The following is a 21,848-nucleotide window of genomic DNA, read 5'->3' on the forward strand; positions in this document are numbered from 1 at the left end:
AGCTAATAAAAGTTTATATTTTTTGATAAAAATATTCACCACTAGAATTTAGTATAAAAAAAATTACAGAGCTTCTAGATAACGCAGGCTCATATAATCCCCGGTTCTATAAATATTTATGTGAAGGTATAAAATTAATTTTTCGATTATTTTACCATTTCCCAGTAAGATTTCAACCCGATTAATAACATTTTCCCCCATCATAATTCCTCCTAACATATATTTATACAAAAATATGTGATTTCATTTAAAGAGTTGGGATAAATATATAAAATATTTTTTATATCATAAGATGTTGAAGTGTAAAATGAATAGAATAGAATGTTCTATTTTAAAAATTATAACCTTTATAGACATTAATTTAATTATAAATTATTAACTAATAAAATGTAATTCAATATTTTAATTACTCCATATGATAAAGGGATTCAATGATGTTTAAATATGTAGTTTTTTTGTGTAGAATTCACATACTTGTTAACTTTTCTTTATTAATATCTGACTGTAATTATAATGTTTTGGACATTGTCTAGTGTTGCATATTTAAATCATAACTAAAAATATATAAATTATCATATATTTTTTTATCCAGTCATGATTTAGCACTTAACAATGGGATTTTAAGTCATACTACATAAGTAATTAAATGAAATTTCAGGAAAAGTTTACAAAATTTGATATTCAAAAAGTTAATTATTTTGACCATAAACCAATCCCCATATTAGCTCTTGCTACAAATAATAGCAATTTATTAGCTATATTAAGGTATTTTAGAAATTAAATATGTTGAAATCTATTTATTTAGAAATGAGGGACCAATAGAGATTTGGAAAATAAAGAAACAATCTTTTTACTTAATTAAAGTTATTTAGTTATTCATGGTAAATAAATTTATTGTTTTAGAAAGTATACAATCCACCTAATTTCATTGCTGATTGTATTTGTTGGTGTCATGAGAGATTATTTGCAAGTGGAATAACTGGACAAATATTAGAATATGATATCTATAACATTGAACCTAAAGTACCATTATATAATTTGTTTTATATATTAATAAATTTTATTAAGGCAATTGTTAGTGGAAATTCTGGAAGCATTTGGTCTTTAAAATTAGATCAATCACTAAAATATTTATCAGTATATTCTTTTTAAAAAATATATCTAATATTAATGTTAAGGCAGCAACTGAAGATGGTGGTGTACTGATATATGACATATCACTTGATAATTATCCTATTAAATATATAGAAAAACTTTTACCAATTTCTTCTAATAAACAATCCTTTTACAAACATGACAGAATAAATTGTGTATCTTGGTCATATGATAATTATGATAAAAATCTTTTGGCCTTTTCAACTTTATATTCGCCTTCTATATCAAAAATTGTTGATGCTGAAGATATTATACCTATAGAAGACAATAATAAAAAATTTAAAAAGAAGAAAGAACAATTTATCAGAAATTTTGGCAAAATATTTATATGGGATATAAATTTTTTATATGACTCTAATTATATAGATAATTATGTAGATACTACTAAAAATTCCAAAAAACAAGATTTTACAAAGCACTATAAAGTTATTGATTTGGAGTTTTTAGCAAGAGAAGAGCATTATCATATACATTCTAAAGATAATATTATAAATCAAACCTCTCTTTTCATTAATTGCATGTTGTTTGTGGATGATAATCATACCTTAGTAACAGGTGATAGTTATGGACATATCAGATTTTGGAACACTCAAACATGTGACCTGGTGAAAGGTATTAGAATCCATGAAGCATCAGTTTTGACTATGTGCATTGAACAAGTTTACTTATTTTTTATTATCTAATCTTAAATATTACAATTAGTTATTTTAGTATATATTTAGATATTAACTAATAGTTTTGTACAAATTATAATATCTTATGGAATTGACAGTTCTAATTTTTTTAAAGCTAAAATAATTATCTCCTACACCTTCATTTGGTTTAGGGTTGTATTATTTGACATTATTAATTTTACACTAATCTTTTCTTTGCTAATATAAACATCAACAAGAGATCCATTTTTTGGCCTAATATACCCCATACATTCATATAATTTATGTAATTCATTTCATTGTATAAAATTAAATCAGCTTATTTTAGTGTTGTTAACATTTCTAAAAAAATTGAACGTGTTTAACGTTCATTGGCAAAAATTGAACGCGTTCTTGTTCATTTTCAAAATTTTATGATAAATTTTTTTTTAAATTTAATTTAATATAAATAAATGTCTTATATTTAACACAATATATTAGCAATGTTAAAAAAGAATAATTTTATTTTGATAATATAATTATAAATGCAATATAATATAGCGAATAAAAAGATATTTTTATTTATAAAAAAATTTTCTTATTAATTTTTAATAACAATTGTTTTTCAAAATTTTTATCTGATAGACAGGAACTCTTGGTAGTTAATATGTCACTAGCTATACTAAAAACGCGCTCTACAGGGGCAGATGAGAGGATTGCGGTATTAAACTTAATAAACAATTATTTTAACGTGGGGAATTTATTAAAAACATTTATTTTTTTGTCCTTTGCTTCAAAAAATTGAGATAAGTTATCCTCCAATCCATCCTCCATCCTCGTCATAAAAAAGGATATCTCGAAATTAACAGTTCATGCATTATCATTCCTAGAGTTTTCAATGCATTTTTTCAATAACACTTTAAGTTTATTTTTTATAGATTTGTTCTATGAAAGTTTTATCCATGGCCATTGAAGCTTGAATACTGGATGTATAAATGCAGAAAAGAACACATTGATCTTTATATATGTTCAAATCTTTAAAAAAATAAAATATATATTAATTTGATAGTGATAGGTTTAATACCTTTTATTAATCCCATTTAATAATGCTTCTATCAATTGTTGGCCATATTTTAGGCCACTAATTTTTTTAATTTTAAAATAATTATCGTTATTGTTTGAGTCAAATAGCACAAATGCATTTTTCCTTTAATTTTATTACAATCAAATCTGAAACTTATCAGCAATATAAGATTTGCAATCTAATTTTTAAATATCGTTTTAAATTGGACCTGAAGATTTTTGAAACTGATATAATACTTTTTGAGCACATTTTAAATATGATAAGTATTGAATTATTTCCTTCAATATAGGATGTTACTGTAAAATATTTATCATATTTGAGCCATGGTAATATTAATATAATAATATCCATTATTATACGAATCTATTAAATTAAAATATAAACAATTTAAATTAATAAACTATAATAATAGCGTGTTAAAAAAATTGAAAATATCTAATTAAAAAATATAAGGCTTTTTTCTTAATAAATTCGGATTAATATTAAATTTTTCAAATAAATAAAAATAAAAACTGATTTTAATTTCTTAAAAAATTCGGATTAATATTAAATTTTTTAAATAAATAAAAATAAAAACTGATTTTAAAATTGAACGAACGTTAAATTCGAACGCGTTCGTAATAAAAAAGGAATGCGTTCACTTTCAAAGTTCGTCAAAAAAAGGAACGCCGTTCATCATTTTTTTTCTTCGTTCACGAACGCATTCAAAATGAACTCGTTCGTTTACAACACTAGTCTATTTTAATTAACAAAATAGTATAAAATAACATAACATAATTGATAAATATAACATAAAAGCTAAATAAATGGGGGGGGGGGGGGGTGTTAAAAATTTTTTGAAGCCTCAGTTAATAGAGTTTCTTCAATATTGCCTTGTTTATTATTAATCTTGTTATTCCTGGTATATTCATTCTTTTAGAAATATGGTTAACTGGAGGGGTTATAACCACAAGTATTAACTGCTTGATTAATAAAAATAATATGATCTCTTAAAGCTAGACTTAAAAATTTTCCAAAAAATGGAAAATATCATTTTATTTTCTCTCCATTTTATAAACCTATATATATTTTTATACTATTTTTATCATAACATTATTTTTATTTGAAATCTACTATATATTTTACATCAAATAAGATAAATTTTAGAAGTTTATTAAATTTATTTTTGAACAAAACATAAACTAATTATAACTTATATTTTTTAAAAACCAATTCTATCTTTTTAATTACCTTTGTGTTTTTAAATTAAAATATTAAATCCCCCCCCCCCTCCGAATCTAAGAAGGAATGGATATATGGAACAGTACTATAATAATTACCAGACGATTTCTTATAAATTATTATATTTACATAAAATCAGAAAAATTCCAAATGTTTTTACGCCTCTGGCGTGGACCCTCTCATTTTACAATTCGAGAAAGCCGAAAATGGTGAATGGTTTAAATCCAATCAAAGACTCCTCCATTCTAACGATGTCAAATGTCTCGTCCATATGAGCAATTGGCTCATATCCGGTGGTATGCCAATTATATTTTTAAATATTTATTTATATATTATAAATATTTTTTACAATAGTCAAGCATACCCCCCCCCCCCTTTCCCTACTTGTGATTTTATCTAAAATCTATAATACTTTATTATTATGAGATGGTTTTATTCTATTTCTGTCTAATAAAATGTAAAAGGGTTTATAAATAATTCGATCAAAAAAAGTGGTTGAGTTTATAAATATTGTTAATTTATAATTTCCTAATAAAAAAAATGGAGAGGATATTTACTGGTATTGATTTATAAGGTGGAATGAAATAAATACGAGTGGTGCCTTGAGCATTCACCTACCTCCCCTCCCTTCATTTTTAAAGTATTATACCTTAATCAAATTTTTATATTAAACTTTAATTATTTAAAATATATTTTAAGGTAACCTTAAATTGATTGTAAATATAAAAATGATTGAAGATTTAATATTTAATAAATAAAAAATTTATAAGAATTTCGTAAATAAAACAAATTTGCCTTAGATGTAATATATTTTGTTTTTATTTTATTATTTATAATCTATTTTAAACGAACAAAATCAAAACTTTTGCACTAGAATAAAATTCATTGATGCTGCCAAAAAGTTTTGTACAATTTGATTAGGTTGGATATTTTAAAATAATATTAAATGAAGGTCTAGATACAAAGTTAGTTTTGAGCCGATTTCCTCCTAAAACGATTATCGAGGTGCCTCACGTACCATCTGTCCGTGATTGCAAACTAACTAATTGCGGCAAATATCTTTTACTTCAATTCCTCAATCATTTGGAAATTTGGGAACTGAGCCTTATCAAGATGGTTGACTCTGACGATGGCATAGAGAATTTCGTAAAAAATGCAGGAAGTGAAGACGAATCAGAGTTACTGAACGGCAAAAGGAAATGTGGTAAAATATATACATTTTTCGAAAGATAAGTTTCAACAGGTGAAAAACAAAAAAAAATTGATTTCAAAAATATTGGTAGTATTTTTTTTTAATTAAAATTTAAATATTCCTATATTCAAATACAAAAAAATGATTTTCAAATTCAAAATCAAAAAGGAACTCGGGTGGGTTGAGCACTATAAGACTTCAAATATGTTCTTGTTTTTAGAGTAGTTTTATAATAGGAATATATTAGAAACATTTATCTATTTACAAAACAAATTCAATAATGTATGTATAATTTTAATGCCTAATATAACACTTAAGTGCAACCCTATAAAAAAAATAACTAGTCCAATATATTAATAATTTATTATAAAAGATGAAGAACTGTCATCTAGTTTCGAACAATCAATCATCAAAAAATCTACAAAACTTTTGGAACTTAGAACGAATCCGGCGTTGAAAATCCCTCTAGAAATAATCAGTTCGGATATTTCTTTCAATGGCGAATACTTGGCCTATAACGACACCGTTAAAACACACGTTTATCAATTGTTCAAAGTAATACTCTTTCTCCCACCCTAACAAAGCTACCTTAGTGCAATCACATGATCACACGAAAGGAGTGGTTATTTTGCATGAATTTTTGTTTTAATATGTTCCTATCAGTTGCATTCCGAATCGATATTATGATGATTTTCTGATAATTTTATTTTTATAATCATAGAGTCGAAAAAGGCATTAGTCATACTGACTCCTTTTATGGACAAAGTATATAATGTTAAATGAGGTTAATCTCTCTATTTATTAGGGTTATCAATGAAAATTCATTTTTCCCCCTATTATTATATCTTCATTATCCATCATATTTCTTTTACATATGTCTTATGTAGTGTTTGCAGCGGTCTCGTTCAGTCTGGTCTTTTTTTCTCAAATGGGACTGAACTGCTGGATCGTTAGGTCGGATGAGCAGACAGTCGGTCTAGTTGTAAGATGTAGGCTTGGAAACACGAGTATGAACAAGGACGCGGGTTCAATCCTGGTAAGAACCATAAAAACTTTCAAGTTTTTCTTCGATGACTGATGTGTAAAGACATATGGTATGATGAATTTCAGAGCTTAGAGATGACACCCCGGTCACCGACAGGCCTGGACAGCCGGGTGCTAATACCTGTCCAATAAACAAAATGAAGGACACAAATGAAAATATGAATATGAAAGCTAAGGCGTTCCCTCCATGCGACGCGCAGGGTGTAGACCTCCATCCTGTGAAAAATAAAGTAAAGGTCAAAGCAAAGAAGACAAGACTGGCAAGTTTGAATATTGGGACGCTTAAAGGTAAGACGAGAGAATTGGCATCAATGTTGAACAAGAGAAAAGTTGATATAGCATGCATACAAGAGACGAAATGGAAAGGACAGAAAACTTTGATGATTGGAGATGGGTATAAATTGTACTATAATGGACTTGTTAGCAATAGGAACGGTGTCGGCATCATCCTCAGCCAAGACCTAACCTCTTCAGTAGTAGAAGTCAACAGGATCTGTGATAGACTAATGAAGATAAAACTCTGCATTGGTCAATCAATACTACACATCCTATCAGTATATGCTCCTCAAACGGGTTGCAAGGAAGAAGAGAAAGATGACTTTAGAGCTATCCTTGATGAAGCTGTAATGGAAATCCCTAAGGATGACCTAGTCATAATTGGTGGTGACTTTAATGCACATGTGGGGAAAGCAAGAGATAGCTGCTACAAAAGGCATCATGGTGGTTTTGGATATGGAAAAAGAAATGATGAAGGAGAGCACGTACTGAAATTTGTGCAAGCCTTCGACCTTGCCTTAACCAACACCTACTATAGGAAAAAAGACAGTCATTTAATAACATATGAAAGTGGTACTAGGAAAACACAGATAGATTACATGCTAATCTCTCGCAGAAGATTAAAAGATGTAATAGACTGCAAAGTCATCCCAGGAGAAGATATCGCCGCGCAACACAAGCTACTAATCATGGATTTACAAATCTCAAATAAATCCACTCAAAATAAGATAAAACTGGAACCATGCATCAAATGGGGCAAATTAAAAACAATGACAGATGCCTTTGCAATCAATGCAAACATTGAAACAATAAATTGCTCACAAGTCAGTGAAAAAATCTGGACAGACCTTTCATTCAGATTAATAGACACTGCAAAATTGACGCTAGGCTTGACAAGAGGAGGCAACAAATCACACAAAGAACTATGGTGGTGGAATCAAGAGGTACAAATCACTATACAGGAGAAAAAAGCCCTTTATAAAATATGGTACAAATCCAAAAATGCAGATGACAAGTCAAGATACAAAAAATCCAAGAGATTAGCTACAAAGGCGGTGGCTAGGGCCGAATCTATGGCATACGATGACATGTACGAAGATCTACATACCAAAGAAGGGCAAAATAAAATATACAGATTAGCCAAACAGCGAGAAAAGAACTCTAGGGATATAAACGGAGCTCCTAAAGTAATCAAAAATAAAGATGGAAAATTGATAATAAAGGAAAAAGAAATAATGAATAGATGGAAAGAATATTTTCAGGAGCTTCTCAACTTTAATTCCCACATATTGCATCTCGACGAACACTCCCCTTGTCAAAACCTTGTACAACCTATAACAGAACAAGAAATAATCACATGCCTCAAGCATATGAAAAACAACAAAGCTAGGGGTCCAGACGATATTCCAATAGAAAGCCTTAAAGCACTAGGAGATGATGGAATACATCTCCTCACAAATCTGTACAATAAAATACTTGGAAATGAAGAGGTCCCCCAAAAATGGAGGCAGAGCTATCTAGTTCCTATCTTCAAAAATAAAGGGGATCCACACAATTGTCAAAATTACAGGGGCATAAAACTAATGTCACACTGTCTAAAACTATACGAAAAAATAATATAAAAAAGATTAAGAGATATAATCGAAATAGGAGAGACACAGTTTGGCTTTATGCCTGGAAGATCAACAACCGATGCTATCCATGCAATTAGGCAAATGAGTGAAAAATACAGGGAAAAGAACAAAAAGCTACACATGGTCTTTCTCGATCTAGAAAAGGCCTTCGATAGAATCCCAAGAAAACTTATCTGGTGGGCGCTACGCCACAAAAAAGTTCCCGAAAAATATATAAGAATAATAGAGGATATGTATATGGGACATACAACAATGGTCCGTAGCACAACAGGTACTTCAGCAGGCTTCACAATAGCCGAAGGAGTTCATCAAGGGTCGGCTCTCAGCCCACTTCTCTTCATTACAGTAATAGATGTATTAGCACAGTCTATACCTCAAACAGTCCCGTGGAATATGATATTTGCAGATGATATTGTGATACTTGCCGAATCCAAGGATGAAATGAAAGAAAGGTTAGTGAATTGGATAAATATCCTAGAAACGCACGGATTAAAAGTAAATAGAGAAAAGACGGAGTATATGGTGATAGGAGGAGATGAAACGGAGAGTATTGATATAAATGATTGGCAGATATCTGCAATTGAAAGCTGCAAATATTTGGGCTCCACTATACAAACAAACGGCACAATAGAAAAAGAGATAAAGAATAAGATTAATCAAGGGTGGTTAAAGTGGAGATCTTTATCTGGAGTGCTATTTGACAAAAGAATCCCACACAAATTAAAGGGAAAAATTTACAGTTCCATAGTACAACCAACTATTCTATATAGTTCGGAAACATGGCCAACCAAAGAATCAGACGAGAGAAGTCTACAAACTATGGAGATGAGAATGCTGAGGATGATTGCTGGGGTAACAAGAAAAGATAAGGTGCGCAGTACAAGAATACTAAATAGTTTAAAGGTAGTGCCCATTAAGACTAAGTTAATGGTAAACAGACTTAGGTGGTATGGGCACACAATGAGAAGGCCTATGAACTACATAGGAAATAAAGTTGAAAGTTTGGAAGTGATGGGCAAACGTAAAAGAGGAAGGCCAAAACTTCAATGGGGCCATAAAGTTAGAGCCAATATAAAGAAGTATAAAATAGATAAAAGAGATTGTATGAATAACATAAAGTGGAGAGAGATGTTGAAGGAGCTTACCACCAGAAAAGGTGAAAGCTAAAAGAGAAAAAAAAAAATCATCAAATAATTTTTAATACCAAATTTATTAAATATAATATAAATCAATTTTCATATTTAATGAGTTTTTAATATATACTATATAAGTGATAGAAATTTGGTTATAAAATAAAATTTAAATTTATATATAAATATTCTAGTAATCTTATTAAAAAATCAAATGAATTCCATTTTTTATCCATGATTCAGATTTCAATTAAAATTGAGCCATCTTTGGCTATTCCATTTTTTTGATATTTTATCACTAGTTTCAGAAAAAATCCGTTCACGTGCTACTGATGTAGCCTGTTGTAGGAGATAGTCCGTTGATATTTTGGCCAGAATTGGAAATCGATTTTGATTCCCTTACCACCAATATGTTGGAATTAATTGGATATAAAATATTGGCCAAATATCTTTGTATCATTTATATCATCTTTCTTAGATTCCTCTGATATCCCAGTAACCATGTCCTATCCCTACTTCTCTCCCTCAAGGATATTTCCTTAGATAAATATATTGATTAATAAAATAAATAAATATTTATATATATTGTTTCTTTATGAAAAAGAATAGAAAGAGCAAATAATGAATGAGTTATAAGTGTTAGGCATTAAATAATCATGTTTTACATGTTCATGTAAAATTAATTGAAGAGTAATTTATTATAGCTTTTATTTTTTTAATCGTCGGACTGGACCACCATTCATATTGTAAGACTGGACCGGCCCGCCGGTCCCACAGATGCTGGGCCAGACCGGACCACTGCAACATTAGCCTTATGAATCATGATATTAAAAATTGGATTCCAAATCTTATATAAGTAATTCCGCAGTTAATTATAAGATTGGGTTGCATAGCTATAAATATAAATATTATAACTATATGCTAATAATAAATTTATTGTATAACTGATTTTATTATTTTACAATAATATTAAACCTATGTACTCTACAATTTTTGTTCAAATTACACGTATGTACCTGATAGAACAAAGCAGAGCAACTCGAACCTCATAAGATTCACTTCTCTGTCGCTCCCCTTCAGAACTCTCCCAAACAACCCAAAGGCTCTAAAATCAAATCCAACTTGCTCAAATTCGTTATGCTACCTGCACCTCTTGTCTCTCCTTCTTCTTCGCGGAAGGACTCTAAACCATCTTTCGCCAAAAAGAATGATTCCAACGCTGGTGATCGCTTCAACAACGCCTTACTATTAGCCATGTACGATGCGAGCATCAGAATTTATGACGAATCAGAAAATGATAAGCTTAGTTTAACGAACTACAGAATAATATCAATTCCGCATTTCGCCAAAAGACACGATGGTACTAACGCGAGTTTTGGCGAGGAAAATAATGGTAATTTTAGTAAAAAAATATTTTATAGTTTTGGATGAATAATGATATATTTTTTGGAGAATCTTTCTTTCTTACTTAAATATTCCAACCTCATAACCAAGATTGTAAAAGAAAATTATGGTTTGAAAATAATTTCTTAGAAAATGGGAATATAGGAATATGCGCCCTCGAAACTCGGAAGAACGCTTCTGAAGCTCTGATAGCCGTATCTTACTCTAGCGGAAGCGTTGTTATACATTCACTCATTGATTTAAAAGTGAATTGAATACTTTTTTTTGAATAAAATTTAATTTAATAAACTTTTTGATACCCAACCAGGATGATTATTAATCACATTTAAATTTTGTTTCGTTTTAATTCAAAATTTAAAAATGATATATTATAATATAATAGGTAATATGGAGATTGGACAGGAACGAAATGCCTTGCTTTACCATGTGTTTTCATCCCACGAACTCTGAAATAATATTAATATACCCCGATAATCAGGTTATTTACTCGCCACATGTTTTTTTGTTGTCTCCTCTCTTTAAGATTTACCGGGCGATATTTTGCCATTAATTTTATATTACCCGTATCGTACTCTTACTTTTTTGGAAACTTTACAAACAATTCAATTGAAGGGACAAATTGGGCCCTAAAACTAATCATTAAAAATAATTCTTCCTTATTTATTTTTTACAAAAATTTGAATAAATATTTGAATTGTTTGGAGGATAAGAATATATAATCCTTACCAACAGTAGATTAAATGATAAAAGTCTGCCGTCATCATCTTCACAATTTTTATTCTTTAAATTATTAACTTTAAAAGTATTTTAAAGAGTCAACCTAGAAATAAAATATCTTGCATTATGGAAAGATCAATGTCTATTTCTTAAAGCCTTTCTTTTGTTAAAAATAGTCAACTGCATTTTTTCTCTTTTTTCTATTTATTTTTTAAGGCATTTGTAAATTTTAATTAATTCTAAAGAATTAGAACATAAAGGTAAACTATTAATATTTTCCTTGTTTTCCAATATATTTATCCTTTTTTTGCTTTTCAGGTATTCGAAGTTACAAACCTTTTCACATGTTTTCTTAATTCCTGAAAGCATAACATAATCAGATCGTTTAGTAGCTTCTTAATAATGTTGCCAATATTACTTTGAAAATACTCTTGCGCCATTTTATATATTCCCTTATCTGTTAATTTGCATTCATTTTTAATATTTTTTGAAAAAATTTCCATATCAAAAATTGCATCCCTTTCCTCTTCATAAATATCATTGTTTATATTATTTCCATTTAAATATGGGTATAAATTATATTCTTCCCACCACCTCAAAGCGCATAAGTAATCATCATAGAAGCAGATATTGTTGTCTTCCCTATATCTGAAAATATGTTTATAAGGTAAAAGATACCTTTGCTGGAAACCACACAATAAATTTTCACTAACATTGAAATCTTCATAGTTATATTAAAATAATATTTTAGTTCTAGGTTGACTCTTTTAAGTGCTTTCATATATTGGTAAACAAGGAAAATATTAATAGTTTACCTTTATGTTCTAATTCTTTAGAATTTTTTAAAACTTTACAAATGCCTCAAAAAATAACTAGAAATAAGAAAAAAAATGCAGTTGACTATTTTTAACAAAAAAAAGGCTTTAAGAAATAAACAATGATCTTTCCATGATGTAGGGTATTTTCTTTCTAGGTTGACTCTTTTAAATGCTTTTAAAGTTAATAATTTAAAGAATAAAAATTGTGGAGATGATGACGGCAGACTTTTATCATTTAATCTACTGTTGGTAAGGATTATATCTATTCTTATCCTCCGAGCAATTTAAATATTTATTCAAATTTTTGTAAAAAATAAATAAGGAAGAATTCTTTTTAATGATTCGTTTTAGGGCCCAATTTGTCCCTTCAATTCGATTGTTTGTAAAGTTTCCAAAATTCAAGCTTTTATTTCGACCCACGATTTCCATGCCTTTTTATCGTAGTATAAAAATACCTTTTGATATTTAGAATTTTTTTTAAAATGATAATATTTCCAATATATGCCAGGGGTTTCTGCATAAACTAATCTTTTAAATAGGAGGAACATTTTTTAAAATTCTTTTAAAGTTAAATTACATTTAATTATTGTTATCTGTTTTTTAAATATTTGTAGAAAATTAAAAATACAAATTTCCAATTTAACGTTGGAAAATTCATCTTGATAAAATGATCTTTCTGTAAAAATTTATTATGAAATTTTTAATATATATTTTAAAAATATCGTGGAACTTTCTGACAACCCCAACCAGATGGCAACTATTCTGGTATTTTCATTATCTATTATACCCGAAATAAAGACCGGCAAGTGGTAAGAAGTTAAATTATAGGAAGCATCAATTAGGATAACCTCCGGATATCTAGAATAATGATTTTTCATTTTTGTAGTTTGATAATATAATGCTTTAAATGTCATTTTCTTCAAATAGTTCAACAATATCTGTGATGTCTAATTTTATTGTTTTGATGAGATCTTCCAGATCATTGATGCTACATGGATTTTTCATATATTTATGTTTCAGATTATATAAATCCCTTTTAGCTATATTTAAATTATTATTTTTTCTTTCCTTGATGTATCAAGGCAAGATTTCCATCATAATTGATAACTTGGTATTGTTTTTTGATCACCATCCAATTTTCTTTGCCGGGAAGATGCCATGAATAAAGATAGATCAAATAAATAAATTATGTTATCTACATTTATTAATAATAAAACCTCTATCATGATATGTATATCATTTATACTGATATTTAGGTATGATCCATCTTAAAAGAGATTCCAAACAAACAATTTTTCTTAACTGACAATCTTTGACTTTTTCTAAAAAATACTTATACATTTTAATTTAAAAAATTAAAACTTTTGACTTGAAGGGTCTGACTTTGCCCTCATAGTCATAGCAATGGTTATAAACTCGTTCATATATTATAGGTCATAAATATTAGATCCTTAGACTTTTTGAAAGGTATATTGAATAATTTGTAATATTATTAATTTCGTATTTATGTAGCTATTCTTTTAAAATGATGGATTATATAACATTTACTACAAAAGGTATGTAATAAATAATATATATTAAATTTTAGCTGGGTTTAATTCGATTATAGCAGGGTCTAATACCATAAAAAAAATATTTAGCTTAAGAAATATATATTTATTTACCGATCGATTTCCACCATTGGTATAAAAAAATTTAATAATTTATGAAAAAAAATATTGTTAATGGTGAAAAAAAACAAATGCGTTCTTTTTAAAATGTAACAATAGTAGCATTGTTAAAAAGCCCGATTTGGGTCGATTTTTCAAAATTATGTAAGCATCGAGATTTGGCAAATAGATGTTCGAGTATTTCTGCCAGCTATGTACAAAATCTTTAGGCCTACATAATGTTATTTTGATTATAATCTTAATCGGGCCGTTTTAATCGATCTTTTTAAGAACACTAGTGGCAAGTAACAATAGCCTCATATTAATATAAATTCGTCAGTTTGAGGGATTCATAGTAAATTCCATATTATGCTGCCAGGACTATAAAGTACCTTCCTAATTTATTTATGAGAATATCAAACATTAGTTGACATTCTCTTGCTCTTATTTATCAAGTCTAAACATTTGACAAAATGTTATTCCGATATCTTTTCATAAATTCGCAACGCATGTACCTTGGAAGATATGGAGTTTCATGATTATGAGAAGAATCTAATAAAATCGAAATCAATTATTTCCAATTTAAATCATCTTATTCTTCAAATATATCATATTTTGCAAAAAAATCTCTTAGAATGTTAACTATATTCTTTCCATTAACTGGTACCATCTTTATAACCTCATATGGATTTTAAAGTGAATTTTATAATTTATATATGCCAGGACATCATTCTTTCGTCAAATCAGCTAAGTGTTTTTTGATTCTATTTAATGTCACCATTTCTTTAAAATAAATATGTCACCTCCAACAATAGTAAATATTCCCACTCTCTAAACAATTTTCATTTATTTTGCCTAAAATTAAATCACGATAATCTCTGAGATATTTTTTTAAAAAAAATGAATTGCTATTCATAAAAACAATTGTATATCCATTCATTCAGCATAATTTTATTTAGTCTTTTAAAATTTTCTAAATTTATATCTACAATATTATTTGTTTTTTAAATGTAGTAATATTTTTCTTTATGTAATCATTTTTAAAAAAATATTCACGATCCGAAAACTCTAGATCTGCGAATACAATTACATCAGCGACAAGCCGACCGTTTGGTCTAGCATATTTAACGGTTTAACCTTACTCGACAACGAAGACGTTCCGATCATCAAGTACTCTTCAAAATTTGCATTTCCATGGGCCGCTCTCAAGTCTTTAAAGAGCCGGAAGGGGAAATCGAAAAAAATCAAGCAAAATGGCGAGGAAAAGACGCTTATGAGTCAAGGCGAATATAAATTTTCGTATTCTTCGCTTAGGGGAGTCTTTTATAATCCGCAAAATACGGGGCAACTTATACTTTACGATCTGGACACCATTTACACCATTAGTAAAAAGGGGGTAAATTATTTAAAATATATTGGAATATCACGTTGTGCCGCTTACGACTCCTAGAATGCCACTTATGACCCTTAGAATATTGATCCACAAACTTTATTTAAGACTCTTAGAATATTAATCCGCAAACTTTATTCAATGATTAAATAAAAAAGAAAACAAATTTTTATAACCGAAAAATTTTTTTTATAATTTTTATAACAAAAAAAATGAATTTTACATATCAATATGCTTCCCTTTTATAGGGAAGCTATGATTTACAAAAAAAATAATTAAAAATACATTTCTTAAAAATTATTTACCCCTGAATCAATGCTGAAAAATATTAATTATAATTAAAAATAAAACTATATTTAAATAAAAATAATAATGACTTAACCAAAAATCAACTTTTACTAATCTAAAAATATTATGTTAACCCGATAAAAATTAAACTATATAAAAATAACTCACAAAACGCAATCATAATGACTTTACCAAAAAAATTTAACTTTACAAATATTATTTTCATTCACTTGTGACAGGAAACATCCCTAATCCCAATTTATTTTTAAAATATATTACTAGTGTTGTATGTCAATACCCGAACAAAAACTAGATGTGGTTGAGATGGAAAATAAATATCCTTCCATTACAGAAATCAAAAGATACAAAGTAACATTTGATATCCTATAATTTTTAAAAATGTATTCCAAATAGAATTAATAAATTATTCGTTTTAGAACTATAACTCTAAAATTACTTTCATATATCTAATTAGGCACTTATTATTTAACATTCCTGCTTCTTAGCTTATCGTTTTTTTAGAATTCTAAATCAGCTGTTTGGATAGAATAGGATTTTTACTATTTAAAAAACGAATAAATTCACCTTTTAAGGTTTGAAAGGTATTAAAAATCTATCATTTAAAAATATATATCTTAGCTGCTTTTCTGACAAATGCTTTATTCAATTGGCAACATAAATTAAGGTGAATTAGGATGAATCCAAAAAGTAGACTATTTTCAATAGAACTTATTCTCTTTAACGCTATATATTAACATCATTATGAAATAGTTTTTTTTATTTGTTTCTATAGTATTTAACATATATGGGAATAATAAACGAGGAAACCCTGCTAGTCGTTGAAACAAGTCCTGAATCCATCATGGCCTCACTTCTTCCAGCTCTGAAAAAGAAGAAATATGGAACATAAACCTTTTCTAATCTAATTAAATTAATTTTTTTCCCATTTAAAATTGAAATAACTTATATCTGTGCATATTTTGCAAATGAAAAAAAAAATTACAACGGAAAACATTCTGTACATACATAAGCTTTATCGAATAAAAAGTCTAATTGAAAAATAAAGTATATTCTCAAACTACAATCTTAAAAATACCTAAAGTAGGTTATATGCTACACTATAGTCGATTCGCTTAATTAATCAACGTCAATGATGTATGATTTCTACTAGATTGGCGATTAATTCATTAAATGCATTTAAAAATGTTCATACACAGGAAACAGCTGTATCGCCATTTTGTGGTTTTACATCGATTAAATGACATGAATGTGCATTCATATAATGATAAATAGGACAATTAGTCGACGTGCGAACCACAAAATGGCGCTACAGCTGACTCCTATGTATGGATACTCTTGAATTGCCAATCTAGTAGTATATATACATCGTTGACATGTATTGATTGAACATTTTCAATTTGTAAATTAAAAAATGACTAACATTTTTGTCAAAATTCATATTTTTCAAATTTAAAAAAAACCTGCCAAAAATGATTCCGCTATTTACCAACTTGAAATCATCTATTCACGCGTTTTATTTAAATAACATAATTATCCCTATACACAATTTTGTAGGATTATTATGAATTGATTAATTAAGGCAATACGCATATTAAGTGTAGCGCATTACTGATATTTTTAAAAAAAGAAAAGCTTTGTATCAGTTCTTTTAATAAATTTATATTTTCAAAAATTATGATCCAATTAGTTTAAATTAATAGAAAGAAAGCATTACCATATTAAACAAAATAAGATGAAAGTTTTATAAAACGGAAAAAAGGGTAAAATATAAAAGTTTACAACTCATTGATAGTGATTTTGTAGAAAATTTTTTTTAATTTGTATCTTCAAAAAATTATTCCTTAAAGCTAATCGGAAATAGGTTTATTTAGTTTTAGTTATTCAACATAGAGATGGGCGTGGGCCTTGAAATTACCCGTGATACGGTCGGTAACGGTGTGTGAATAAATTTTAAATTATGTTTGACTGGGAGTGGCGGGTCTTCCTAAAATTTTTGGAGCTTGAACATGAACTTCTCGTGAATCACGGAAATTTAAATTTTTTAAATTGTTTCGAATATAAATTTGCAATTTTCAAATTATAATATATAATATTTGCTAATTAAATTTAATTCTTTTTGAAAAGTAATAATTTATGAAAACAAAAATTACGCATTTTATAAGCAAAATTTTTTTCCCCATCTTATAAAATTTCAATTGAATGAAGATTATTTAAAGTCTCTCAACTCTCTTTCAGCAATGGAAATTTATTAATAAATTTAATGTTTTATTATCATTTACCACTAATCATTTGTACTCAAATTATAAACAGTCAAAATTAAAGGAAAATTGAACATCTTAATAACTTAATTGTTTAAATTTTTTCAGATTTACCTATAAATCTAAAGGATAATTTATGCATAAAATTAAATGAATATAACTGCATTCAAAGATGATGAAAATATACCATGTTCAAACTTTAAGTATAAATGATGTTAAAAAGATAGTTTAATATTTTAAGCAAACAGCGAGCTAAGACTTACAATTAAGATATAATAACGATGGAACTTTGTATATATATATATATCATGATACAAAGTTACTTAAAATCATATGATGAAGAAGTTTACCTGCTTAGCAAATAAAAATTAAATGGAATAGCGACCATTGATAATAAATATCTTACATCAGTTAGATAATTTTTTACCAATATTCAAAGAATGCTCAGAAAACCTGAGCACGGATTCTCATCCCACTTTAAATGAAATTTATTCATCGAAACAAAAATTAATAAAATTTTATCAACCTTCAAGACACTAAAGAACAGGACACATCTCTTTTAAAGGGAAAATTTATTATATAGCTACATAAGATTGGTTTAATTCTAAATCCAAATTTCAAAAGTATTAAGTTTTTAAGAGACGATGAAAAGCCAGATACATATAAAACAACTTAGAAATGCTAATTGATTTAAAATTTGACGATATGCAGAAAACAATGCCAACTATCATCTTTAACTTTTCTAATTCATTCAGCATAAAAAACCGTCATTTAGAGAATTTCTAGATGATTCTGATGAAGCTTTGGTGAATTTAAAAGATTCATCGCTCATAAAACAGTGACAATATTTTGAAGTTTGGATTGGATGGAGGGAAATTCTTTTCCTTTTTTGAGAAAATTAGCTAGTAAAATTTTGTCAACCCCGGCAAGTTCGGCTTCTAGTGAGAGGTTGTTTTCTATAACCAATCGCTTGTTAGAGAAGGCGAACACAATCGAATTTTAAAAAAAACATGGACATTTCTTTTTCTAAGTAAAAATTTTGATTTCTAAATTGTAATTATTTTGTGTAATTAATATAAAATTTGAGACATAAAAACATGATAGAATAAATTCAAAAAAGCGTAAATGTATATCAATAAAGTTTTGAAAAATTTAAAAACACCGTAAATTTTCAGGTCGGATAAAATTATTAAATTAACAACCAAAGGTTTTTAGATAATAAAAATATAATTAAACAAAAAAATATTTTTAAAATAAATAAATAAAATTCAACCAATCATATGACTGATAAATAAATAAAAGATAGCCAATGGTAATTATGGCCTACAAACCATAATACCGTAATTAATGCATATTAATTTATAGGAGATAACAAAGGGTTTATTCATAAGAAATATGAATCTCGCTATACGACGAAAACTTATATGTATATTGAAATTTTAAATATTTATAATTATAACCATAAAAAACAACAAAGTTAAAAAATTATATAATTTGGCAGTATGAAAGAAAAAATAATATATTTTCTTAAGTGTTTGAGAATGACAAAAAATTTAATGAATAGTTTGTAAAACTAGATAGAGAAATATATAATAATCTATATGCATTTTCAAATTACAAATAGTTATTTTTCCATTTCTAAAAAAATTTATTATGTCCTATTTATTTTTAAAAGCAATTTCAAAATAAGTAATAATACATCAAATGGAATAGGGAAAGTTTTCTTTATGGATTGGACATATTATATATGTATAGAAAAATTACAAATTTTTATTTATTTATTATATAATTATACCAATTGACTTTTTCTTTATTTTTTCAATGTCGTTTTTTATAAGTAAAAGAAAATTTGTCTTTTTTGCTTCCTTATAATTTCATTTGACAAATTCAATCAAATGTTCTCCATGATTACTAATAAGATTTAATTTTAAAAATCATTATGTTATTTTTGAAGAAAATTGGGAAACGTTGAACCAAAAAATCCGGTAATATGATATACATATATATATATATTAAAAAATTTAGTTTAAACCGCTTAAAAGCAAGAAAAATAGCACCCTTTTATAGAAGAATTTTTAGAAATCCTAAACGCCTATAAAATTTAGAAATATATTAAAAGCTTTATAAATATTTAAAACGTAATCCTGTAAAGAGGCGCAAAAACGTGATACGTAATTGACACCTTTTTTGGTAACACGGAATTCGCGCTTAAGTTATATATATCGTTTTGGGATATGTAATCCATGGGAATTTGTCTCCCAATTTTTATCATTTATTGAGGATGATTTTTAAACTTGGAAAGTCTGATTTGACCGGAAATGTATTTCCAGCCTTACTACATATAGATATAAAAATTATAAATTTTTAATATCTTTCTTCTTTTTTTAGAAAAAATATCAACATTCATTATACTATAATTAAAACTTTATTATGCATATATTATACATATATATATAAATATACTATATTATAAAATAAATGTACAAATATTGAAAGTGTAAAAATATATTTATATAACCGATTCATTTATTTATAGAATTTATTCCAACTAACTTAATCTTTTATAAGTTTATAAAAAACATTTTAGCATAGTAATTAATTGTCTAATTTTACGAAAAAATTAATTATTGTATTATAAATGCTAGCTAAACTATACGTTCGGATCTGAGAGTCATCATTTTTTTTAAAAGAATTCCTATATTTCATCTAAAAAATAGTTTTTAAATGATGGCAAAAGAATATCCAAAAATTCGTATATGAACAAAAATTCTTTTATAAATAAATATTTAATTTTTTTAATTAATTTATTAAATAGCGTTATCAAATATAGCTCTTCTCTAGAAATACAGTAACTTAATATAGCCCCCCTCTCCCAGGAACAGCTGAGGGGAATTTTATACTAAAGTGTACAAATATTTATTTATATCGAAAGAATTTTTGGTGATTTTTTCGGCTAGGGTCGAAATTATTCCGTCTTTGTCGATAGACGGCGGCACTACCATATTTTGGCTGACTATATTGTACCAAGTGTTGGCTGTGTGTAACAAAGAAAACATTATGACGATAACTATGACACCTATAAATATGCAGGATATCATTATGGTTTGAAGGTCAAAGTAAGTCAGGAGGTATATGACTATAGCTTCATATTTTTTTTTATAAAAAAATAAATAAAATTTTGTAAATTTTATTTCACAAGAATGAAAATGAAATTTAGAGAAAAAAACGCTTGCATAATTTGTATCTTAACTCTTTCGACTTTGAATGGTGATAGAACACTATAATATTAATAATTCATTCCATCACTTTTATCAACTAATCTAAGTTTGAGATTAAAGTCTAGTAGTGTTAAAAAGTTTGTTTGGTTCAGTGTATAATTTCTAAATATTAATAGGTTGACTAAAAGATTATTCTTTATGTATTTTAAGATTAAAAGAGTGTTTTTTTTAATGTGGGAGAGGTATTTCTATAAAAGTTAGAAGAATAATTTTATAAAATTCAAAGATTTTACGCTTTCCGCAGAAAAATTATGCATCTATTTTATTTCTCTAATGTGAGAAGAACAATGAATTCAACAAAAAGAGTAAAAACATAAATAATTTTTTTTTTACTTATTAAGTAAAAAAGGATAGAGATTAGCAAGGCCATCAATGCAAACACCAAGCTTGTCGAAGTGGAATATTTGTATTTAACGTAGGCCGAAAATCTTTAAATTATGTTTTTGCAAAATTATTAAAGATATTTATTAAAGTTATATATGTTTGCATAATGTTATTTAAGTAAATTTAGATACTGTATACTCACAAAAATATACGAATTGAATAATTTATCGCAAATTGTTCTACCAATGATAAAACACATTTTGAAACTAAATATTTTTTAAAAAAAATATATTTTCATAGAAATTGATTTTAATTTAATTGAAAATGGTGATT

General features: G+C 27.3%; 1 protein-coding gene across 1 annotated transcript; it reads left to right on the forward strand.

Annotated features, from left to right (window-relative positions):
* The first annotated feature begins 635 nt into the window (after window positions 1-635).
* LOC135923395 (U3 small nucleolar RNA-associated protein 4 homolog) lies at window positions 636-16,700 on the forward strand. The gene is made up of 14 exons (XM_065458114.1): window positions 636-765; window positions 806-863; window positions 904-1,023; window positions 1,069-1,137; window positions 1,179-1,814; window positions 4,232-4,388; window positions 5,045-5,296; window positions 5,658-5,839; window positions 10,392-10,761; window positions 10,902-11,017; window positions 11,155-11,250; window positions 15,029-15,352; window positions 15,917-16,003; window positions 16,428-16,700. The coding sequence occupies exons 1-14, from the start codon at window positions 647-649 to the stop codon at window positions 16,542-16,544; spliced, it is 2,703 nt and encodes a 900-aa protein (XP_065314186.1). The 5' UTR covers window positions 636-646; the 3' UTR covers window positions 16,545-16,700.
* Window positions 16,701-21,848: the final 5,148 nt, after the last annotated feature.

The sequence above is a fragment of the Gordionus sp. m RMFG-2023 genome, chromosome 2 (assembly GCF_954871325.1).
Source record: "Gordionus sp. m RMFG-2023 chromosome 2, tfGorSpeb1-WG-v2, whole genome shotgun sequence".
Lineage (NCBI taxonomy): Eukaryota > Metazoa > Nematomorpha > Gordioida > Chordodea > Parachordodidae > Gordionus > Gordionus sp. m RMFG-2023.